The sequence below is a fragment of the Thunnus thynnus genome, chromosome 10 (genome assembly GCF_963924715.1).
Source record: "Thunnus thynnus chromosome 10, fThuThy2.1, whole genome shotgun sequence".
In the NCBI taxonomy this organism is placed as follows: domain Eukaryota; kingdom Metazoa; phylum Chordata; class Actinopteri; order Scombriformes; family Scombridae; genus Thunnus; species Thunnus thynnus.
The window spans coordinates 15,733,236-15,743,629 of NC_089526.1; the positions used below are offsets into that span (position 1 = coordinate 15,733,236).

At 43.4% G+C, this 10,394-nt stretch overlaps 1 protein-coding gene across 2 annotated transcripts in view; it reads right to left on the reverse strand.

Moving 5' to 3' along the window:
* Positions 1–7,214, reverse strand: part of kcnn3 (potassium intermediate/small conductance calcium-activated channel, subfamily N, member 3) — a 47,605-nt gene extending 40,391 nt beyond the window's left edge. Inside the window, exons 1-2 of one of the 2 annotated variants that reach the window (XM_067601428.1) lie at positions 6,543–7,214; positions 4,768–5,894 (exon numbers count right to left, since the gene is read on the reverse strand). In XM_067601428.1, the coding sequence (XP_067457529.1) occupies positions 4,768–5,868 (1,101 nt within the window). In that variant the 5' untranslated portion in view covers positions 5,869–5,894; positions 6,543–7,214. Of the gene's footprint in view, positions 1–4,767; positions 5,895–6,535 lie in introns of both variants that reach the window. The other variant, XM_067601427.1, reaches the window with a different exon arrangement.
* Between the last annotated feature and the right edge of the window lie 3,180 nt (positions 7,215–10,394).

Genomic DNA, 10,394 nt, shown 5'->3' on the forward strand with positions numbered 1-10,394 from the left:
CAGGCAGTAGACAGAGGAGCGATGTCACCTTACCAGGATAAACACACACACACACACACACACACACGCACACACTCGACTGCACATTGACACACGCCATTACGGCCCTACACACTCAATTAAATCCAGACAAAGGGAGATGTGAGCACACATACGCACACACGCATACACGCACACACAGACCAGCAGGTGCACCCATGGGTACTAACATGACAAAACTGAATACATAGACACACACTCCATAGGTGAATATACACAGAGGAGGCTACATAAAGTCAGTGACGTGAATGTGTTACCGGTGGGTGATGCAAGTTCTAACACACCCATGTGTACCAACACGCTAACACATACAGAGCAAGATAGCCTAGTCTTGTTACACTGAAAGAAATTAGCATATTTGTACCTGTTAAGTAGCAAGACATTGGATGGGATAGCATGAGATCTACCGTCCCTTAGAAGCCTGTGATCTAGAAGATGAAGGGAGTGTTGACTAGAGTGAAGGAAAAGAGAGGAGGAGGAAGAGGAGGATGCGAAGAGAGAGGGGCGCAGAAGTGCTGAGATGGCTGATGGTTCCTTTAGAGAGTATGGTGACAGTTGGTGAGTTTAATTCCCTGATGATCTTCGTGTAGTGTCTGAAAAGCAGCACCCAGGCGCTATAAGTGGCCTAGTAGAGAAAGGTCTGTAAAGGTCTCCTTGTAAATGTCTGCGAGAAATGTCATAGATAGAGGGGGGGCGAGGGCGGGGAGGGAGAGATGGAACGGAGGTAGCGCAGGGAGAATGAGATGTTGTAAGCCTGCTGAGATGGCAATGACCCCATTGGGGAAACGGAGACATATTTACGAATCGCTAGGGAAGGAACACAAACACTCCATGTAAGTGAGAGGAAGGAAGGATGTGAGGGAAGGGAGAACGGGAGTGAGCTGTGCTGCTAATCTGTGAAATCATTGATGCTTGTGGTGAGAAACAGACTGTAAGTGGGTGTATGCTCACAAACAATACCTTATCCCTCTGCCTGTCACACACACACACACACACACACTGTACTGTATGTTGTGGTGTCAAGTGTGTGTATTGACAGTGTGACAGGTGAAGTTGACAACAGCTGTGCATTCCCTCAGAATAGCCATGTTCCATCGCAGGCCTGAAACGTGGCGTGGAGCCCTGAGGAGCCACGTGGGGCTTAGTGAAATGATCTATTGATCTGACAGTGACAGGCCACATGCTAAGGTCCCAGGTGTCCGAGGGCCTCAGTTATTCTCAGATAGAGACACATGTCAGACTGGGATGCCCCTCCCCTTTAACCTGTTGCTAATAAAATCAATAATAGAAGCTCATAAAAGTGTTTTTGGGAGTAACTGTCCTCTCCCTGCTGTTAACACTAAGGTTTCAAGGTCCCTGGATAGCAACAGTAAACTGGTGACGTCGATCATGAAAAGTGGTCACAGTAAATTTAGAGTTAAAAATATAGTGTGATGCTTGGTTCTCTGTAGATGTACAGTGTAGAAACTCTTAAAACAGGTCTCAAGTTTAATTTATGATCGCAATGTGAAAGGCTCGGTTTTGCTTTTGTCTTGGATGCTCTTTGTGTGAAAACTTATAATCCTGCCTGAGAGCAAATTAAATTATTTCACATTTATGAATTAATTCATCATCCAATATTCTCTCTGCATAATTTATCTAGGCTCAACAACTGACTGGATGTTTACAGTACAGGAATTTACTGCTGTAGCCTTGAGCGCTGAATATACATACATGAGAACAGTTTCTTTTTTTTTTTAATCTGCAACCAAAACTTGTGGCCTTGTGAACAAGTCCATGGCCTTGGTCATGTACTTGTTCTTTGTCTTGAGCTTGACTGAAGTGGACCGGATAATAACTGAAGATAGAGGCTACAATGCAATGAATGAAAAACCTTAGCTTTTGCTACAGTGTGTACTGACAGGGTTTGAAATCTACTTCTGCACATGAATATACATATGCTTACTCACTATGCCCACAGTCACGAACACCATGTCCTCCTCGGTTAACCTCTCTCCATTTATCCCTGCTAACACACACACACACACACACACACACACACACACACACACATACACACACACATCAAACCCACCCTGTTTAGTTCCATTCTTATTCTTCATCTCTATTTTTGGGAGCTAGATGGAGCAGCTGGACCTGCTGAAAAAAGTGCAGGAGCGTTTGGTAGACACATACACAAGCGTCGGCAGTGACATTTAGTTTATAGCAAGTCTTACGGAGCTGTTAACAGGATCTATCTATACATACAGGACATATATCTTTTTTTTTTCAATAATGAAACCTCTCCCTATCACATTTCCCCCTCTAGCTCTCTCCACCACCTCTCAGGGATGGCTGTCAATACACAGCATACAATATAGCACCTCTGAAAGGCATTTTCAATGTGTGAGTCTGTACAGTATCTGTGTACGGGGGTGGACAGTGCATGTGTGGGTGAGTGATTATCAATAATCAATAGAGGAAATCATTCAAGGCCTCCCCCCTAGATTTAAAGCAGTGTATGAAGCTCTCCACTTCTCCCTACCATCTATCTCCCCTTCCATTCCCTCTTTCATCCTGATGATCTCCTATCCATTTTTCACAACAGCCAGCAGGCTTCTTTCCACCTCAATTATCTAAGTGAGGGCTTGAACTGTCTGTTGGAACTCTACTATCTGTTGGATTCAAACCAAATCCGCAATTGTAAGAAAAAAATTTTAAAAAACACCCAACTTTGCACTAAGCATTTAAAATGAATTTTGATCAGGCTTTGCTGAAGCATACTTAACTCTTTCAACCCCTTCTAAAACCCTAGAGGGAGACAATGAAGTGCAAAGATAATTCAAACACAGTATTCATTCTCAACTCTGAAAGTCCTGTTCTTAACTAGGTATCTTAATGAGCATAGATTATCAATATGGAGAAAGCACTAGCAAACACAGTGGTTGCTGTGCTTGAATACATAGCTGTCCATCAATCCTTATTGATAGACAGTGCTGCCTGATTCAGATGAGAACTGTATTGGTTGTAGCTTAAGAACCTAAATCAGGCTTTTCATTATCGCCTTTCCTTTTTTCTCTCTTTCAACAGCCTTTCATTTCTCGCCCAGACGGTTCTCTCTTCCGATCACACTCCCCCAGTTTGACGCCCACTGGAGGACCAGAGAAGCAGGGGGAGGGAGAAAGAGAGGGGAAAAAAGAAAGAGAGAAAGAAAGAAAGAAAGAAAGAAAGAAAGAAAGCAAATGGTATAAAGAGACAGGCGTGGAGTTGAAATAGAAAAGAGACAGACAGAGAAAGAGAGCATGAAAAGTGTTGGCCGTCTCCTTCAGGGAGAAGAAGAATAGGCTGACAAAGAAAGAAATGAGACAAGGATGCATTGAGAGAAATTCAAATCATGAATTTTCATTAATAAAAAGAGACTGTCTCTAAAACAGTGATTTTCATAAAGTAATGAGGCAAAGGAGAATAAAAGGGAGCAAAGGCACAGGCAGGAAAACAGAAGAAACAGATTTCTCTAGCAATGACAATAACAGAGAGAGACCAAGTATGAACTAAAGCCCACAGTCTGCAAACACACAGAAAGAGAAAGAGATAGAGATGAGGGACACACCCAGCTGGCCTATTCTAATAGGCTACCAGTTCTGTGCACTCACATACACATCACATCCTCCTTCACATGATCACTGATCCATATATGACAGGCTGCATAACTGGAAGTGATGTTTCCACCTTATTAGCTAAAGAAAATCAACTCTCTGTAATGTGTCAGAGTAAAAAGAAGGATGGAATGAGGAGTGAAGTATCTGTGAATCAGGAAGGTGAGCGCAACATGCTCAAAGACTCACCGGGACTGTCACAGACACACACACACACACACACACACACACAAACACACACACACACACACACACACACACACACACACACACACACACACACACAACCAAAATAAACAGACAATAGCAGCCAGGGGCCGATTCAGCTTATTACACTCCCCATTACACAGACAAATGAGATCTTGGCCTCCAACAGATAATCTGCCCCCCATGTCCTCTGCATCGTTGCATTACATCACCCAGAAGCAGCAACTGTCAAGCCTGGTCATTACAGTACACAAGCCTCCAACAAAATGGACATGGTGCTGGTCAGACTGGGCAGGGTTTAGCGATCATGAATTAGCTGGTGAAAGCTAACTGCGATTATCAGGCCACTAAACTGTCAAAAACAGTCAAAGCTGAGGCGCCCCTGTGACCTGGAGGTTGAAAACGTGTAACATTCAATGTCCCTGGTTCAGATCTGGCTGGTGACCTTTGCTACATGTCATTTCCTTTCTTTCTCTCTCCCCCTACATTTCCTGTCGCTTTTTACTAGCTATTATCAAAATAAAGGCAAAAATTACCCAAAAACACTTACACTTAAAACACTTAGTCCCTAGTGTGGGCTAGACTCCAAAAACACTAGATCCTGCACTTCCCATAATGCAACTTATTAGTGTCTTTCATTGGACCCTTCCTGCCTAGTAAATTCCCTCATCTTTCAAAACTCCAGTTTGTAACGCAGGCTTTCTGTTATAAATTTGTAGTCTCCAAGCCCAAGCCGCAATAACCCTGATGACATCACTATGACATCATAAGGGTTATTTTCTCAGAGCAACAGAAAACATTGCACAACCAAGTACTACCCATGACTGAACTTAATGTGTCAAATCCGTGGAGTGCCCTTATAAATATCACTGGTCCGTACCCTCACCTTTGTGTACACGCCCCACGACAGCTCCGTCTCAATCACCATGACGACGATGCCAAACATTCCGAAGATGAGGGCATAGTCACTCAGCCTCTTCCTCTTCTCAAACAGTGCCCTGCGATGCCCCAGTTTATAGCCAATGTTTTGGTTCTTCCGTTTGGAAGCCTTGGAGGTGCTGCCCCGGGCCCCGGTGCCCACTGACCCGACCCCTCCCTGACTGCTTCCCCTCCCTGGCTGCGCCCGCCTGCTCTCCACCAGCGCGTGGTTCTGATGGTAGATGGACATCTGGTTGGATGTGGAGTCGGTGATGTCATACCTTCCTCTGGGGTATGGTGAGTCTTCTTTGGATGAAATCACAATCTCTGGAGGGCTCTGAATTGGGGGTTGATTGGTAGAGGACTGGGCCACCAAGGAGGTAGGAGGGGCTTCACGCTGGCGGTCATGCCCCCCAGCGGCTGTTGCCCCGGCAACAGCTGAAACACCGCCCTCTTTGGTTTCACTGCTGCTGTCTGATTCGATGAGGTTTCTGCGGGAGGCGCTGAGGCGGCTCAGGGGCTTCATGACCCCGCCCGTGTACTTACAAGAACTCATGGCGATCTCCGTGAAAGGGTTACTGTCCCGGCGGTGAACCAGAGGGCTGGCCTGCCTGTGTTTGCAGCCCCTCTCTCTTTCCCTGTCCCTGTCACGCTCTCGGTCCCTCTCCCGGTCCATGGACGGTGAGTGGGAAGAGTAAAAGAGGGCGTTGTAGACCGGGGAGTTGTCTCCGCTCAAGCTGTGCTGCGAGCCCAGGCAGGAAGAGAGCGGGGTGCTGGTGGGGTGCAAGGCATTGGGAATGGGTGGAGGCAGGGGCTGTGCTCCAGAGGAGGACAGGGGCAACTTGGGGAGCGATGCTGGAGGCAAGCTGGGCGTGGCAGGGGATGGGGATGGGGTGCTGCCATTTAGACGGTCGAGGCTTGAACCTCCCATGTGGTTGGAGTGGTTCGATCCTGGCTGGTTGCCAGTGGTGGAGGGATGGGATATACTGCCCAGGGGAAGGAGGAAACGCTGGTCCTCGTCCTCACTCCCTCCTAGCAGAGCCAGGCTCAGAGAGGGGGGAGGCTCCATGGTCACGGCTGTGGCCACGCACCTGTCTACAGACGAACACAAAAAAAGAGAAAAGAAGAAACTGTAAAGACAGACAGAAGAAAAATGATGTAGAATACAGACTATTTATCATGATGGAGGGAGGAGCAGAGGAACATTGTGATGAATAACAGTTAAAACAAATGAACTCAAAACTCAAAAAGCTGAAGATGCGTGACAAAGAGGGGCAACAGAGTGAAGAAAAGTAGGCATAATTGGGGAATATGTTATTCCTTGAGTCACATTTGAGTAAGCTGCCCAGTCAGCCTCTCTCAGTGCTCTCTCTCCCTCTGTTTCCCAATGTCCTCTCCTTCTCTCACATCCCACAACGCTTCCAGCAATATATGCCATAAAATGTCATCTGTGTTACATTGTTGTTAGCCAGGAGGATGGTGCAAATCCTCTGGCTTTACACCATGGAAATGAGATCAGGCTCAGAGACTGAAGGATAATAATTCCACATCAGTCTTTTTTTTTTTTTTTTTTAATAACAGGAGAAGTATTTGTAGTGACTGTGTGCATACCTCAGTTAACCATAAGTTGGCTGCATTTGGATGCATTTGATTGATCCAAAACAATAACCTACTTTTAGCATGATATAACCAGACACCTTCACGGCCCCATCCTCCCTGTCTGTTTCTCTACCTACCTCCTACCTCTTCTCTCTTAGTCCGTGTCCCCCAGGTTAGTTGTGTTGAATCACTGGCTGGATGAAAATAGACTACCACACTTTTTCTTTTTCATGTTGTCACGGCCATCAGCTCATCTTTTGCCTCGCCTCCTTTCATATAGGTCCCTCCACAGGTCCTCGCTCGTCTCTCGAAATTGTGCGTCGCTTTCCCACAGATGTTTGCTTCCGTCTCCGCTCCACTTGATACGATCAGTTTGTTTCTTTCCCAATCATCAGCGGTGTATCGACGGTGCCCATTTCGATCCCGTCAGTGACAATCGGCACGACATGAGAAGGAATAATCCATTATGAGTGGATTAAATCGGTCAACCTGTGGCTGCACGTCAAAAATGTGCAGCCACATAACCCGGCAAAATAGGAGGATAGAAAGAAAAAAAACGTAAAGCTGGTCGTTAAGTATGAGTCCTCAGATGAGCAGTGAAGTCTGTGATTTGATATGTGACTCCGCCGGCTTCCACTCAATCTACAGCTCACTGTCTCCCCGGATCTGTCTCTCACTCTCTCCTCCAACTTCGCTCCCTCTTCTCTCCGCCTCCAGACCTGCCGTTCATTCCCATTGGACGGAATCAGAAAAGCGAAATAAACGCTGGAAACAGGTGGTAGGATCTGTAAGATGTAGCCGCCAAACAAATGTCTAATTTATTGTACACGGGCTATTTTGGGGTTATTATATATTTTTCTACTGTAGCCTCAAAAAACATGTGATCCAATTTGGCATTTAGCTTCTGCAGCTATAATAACTACACGGCCTATTTGGACGTTTATGGCACCTGTTACGCCCGCTCAAGGACACTGCAACTGACGAAAACGCCAGTCAGAGATTTTTTAATTTTTAAAAAAAATCTTTTTTCACATTTGCACAATGAATGTGAATAAATATGTAGAGCAACAATATTTCTTGCCATCACACAAATAAGTTTTACAAAGAAACGCTGCAACATATGGCGAGGAGGAGGGTGTGGAAGCAGAAGAAGGCGCGGCGCGGTGCGTCTCTGTGAGCCTATATGGAAAAGAACTGAACACTTCTCTCCGTTGTGATTGAATTTACTGATACAAGACAAACGAGATTAAAGTTTAGGCTATAATAGGATGCTATAATCTAATATATGATTTTCATTATGAATACCTTATACAATTAAAGTCACGCTTAAGAAAATTTCTGATGGATAACTTAGAGGAGGTGGATGTAACCAGGGATTCTCTGATACAGCCCTATAGCAGACTAATTAATTTATAATTCTAACTCTAAAGAGTCTATTCAACATAATCCTACATAATTAGACTATTCTACCTGGCCTAATCGTGTGAATATTATGTTTTTCTATGTGCGTAATGTGCGCCCCTAATCGGATGAGCGCAGACGCGAAATTGTGTGGGAGCGGATTAGAAGGTTTCCTCATAAAAGGTCAGCCTATCCTGCGATTATGCAACCTGACAGTCATCTATAAAGCAAATCATATCGTGTGGAGGATGATTCCAAGTATTTAACATCAGCCATATGCCGACGCCTCACTCACACAGTTAATGTGGACTGTAGACAGACAGTGGTCCATTAATGAGAGAGAAAGATGGTGACCTCCTACATTATGTTTTAATCTACTGTGGATATCATATTTATTTGTATAGCTTTGCTGATAATAAAGCTCTATGAGTCTCTCTGACTCAGATTATTCCATCAGTTTCTTTTTCATGATGGGGAAATGAACAGTAATGTGTTGTTTCTGCCCTGGGAGGATTCGTGATGGGTCAGTGATGGAGAGTGTGTGGTTCAACAAGCAGTAAGATTTTCAGAAAGGCCCAAGGACAGGTCAAAGGTCAGGCTTGCACCATTACAGATCAAAACCATTTATTTAGCCTTACTGTGGACAACGGGGAAGACATGGTAAATGAGATAAATAGGACAAAAAATTATGTATTACGGAATGTCCAATAACTTGTTGGGGTTGATTTTAGTTTTAGGTTGTTCAAGTGAGGATATTTTTTTTTTTAGGATTTTTCAGATTAGGACTGGGGTTTAGGATGAAGGTTAGACTCAAGGTTTTGGTTATGGTAAGGAAAGAGTTAGGATGATTAATGTCAGAAATGTAGAGTGGAAACAATTAGTAAATAATCAGTTAGCTGATACAACAGAATATCTATTCACAATTACTTGATACTAGATTAATCATTAATGTCATTTTTTCATGCAAAAATGTCACATATTTTCTGATTTCAGCTTCTAAATTGTGAGAGTGTGGTATTTTCTGTATTTTATATCACTATAAACTAAATATCTTTGAGTTTTGGCCTGTTTTTCAGACAAAACAAAACATTTTAGGAGGACATTTTCACTATTTTCTGACATTTTACAGATCACAGTTAACGGATCAATCAATTAATCAAGAAAATAATCAGATTAATATTGGAAATAATAGTAAGTAGTAAAGGCAGTTGAGGAGTTTAAAAGAGTGTGCGTGTGTTTGTGGAGCATAAGCCCATGAGATTTTGATCTCACCTGCACAGTCAGTAGATTCCTCCAATTTGTTTTTTTTACAACATATCTGCTCAAATAGTCTCAACTAAATTATGTAAAGAATAATAATCCAGGATAAACTACAATGTTCTGGCAGCAGTTTCTTCACAGCTGCTCTGCCAATAAAGCACAAGAGCGACAGTAAGACAGAGAAAGAGATTTGACAAACACAATACAATACAATGAAGCATGGTAAATGGAAAAAGGGCTGCCAGAGACCCAGAGGGACATTAGAATGGACAGAAAATAGAAATGGTGGTAGGCCGCACTGTATATCTTTCACAAGTCTTAATATTGTTGACAGAGGTTAGGGGGCAGCGGAGAAAGATGGAGAGTTTGGAGCAATGAAAGCAGGAGGGAGTGACAGAGAGGAGGAATGATGGGTGTATTGAATGAAAAGGTTAGTCCACAGTCCTGCCCTGCAGCATATGTCAGATGTATGGAGTGAGAAGTATGTGAACGAGAAAGTGAATAATAGAATATAAAGAGGAATAATAAAGTGGGGTAGCAGTTGCTATGCCAACACTGTAGTATACAAATGAGTTCTCACTCCACCTGATCCATCTCTCTCAGTCTTTCTCTTTCTCGACTCGCTTGCGAGTTTAAAGCCACATAAAAGCTTGGCTACAGGACATAATACTGTATAAATCACATAAAACTTCCAAGTGACACAACAGGCGAGTGGGTGGGAGAGGAAATAGAGGAGGAGAGTAATGTGTATCTGGTGGAAAAAAAGGAGATGTATAGGAAATGTGAGAATTTGGAGAAGGAAGCTCATTAGTGAAAGGAGAGAGGCATTGATTAGACTCTGAACCATAAGGACAAAAGGACAACCCCCCATTTGCATTTTGAGTACAAAGTGTTATATCAATATATATACATATATTTTTAATGATTGAATTAGTATTACTGATACATCAATGTATCAGCAGCATTAACTACTGTACATACTATTGGGTATTTTAACAGTGCATCAAATGCTTTGCATTTAATATCTCAACCTGCAAAGTAACAACTGTAAGTGTAGCTTTTAGATGGTAGAATGTAGTGGAGCAGTACAATATTACCCTCTGAAATGTAATGGAGTAGAAGTATAATGTGGGAATAGTATTTAAGTAAATATAAGTGCATTAAAATCATACTTAAAGAGAACATAACATGCACATTTCCAGGTCTATATTTTTGTTCTGGGGCTCTGCTCTCTGCTCTCTCTGCATGATTTACAGTTCAAAAAACTCCTTATTTATCTTATATTGGCCATTTACGCAGCCCCTCAGTTCAGCCTCTGTCTCTTTAAGGGTGCCC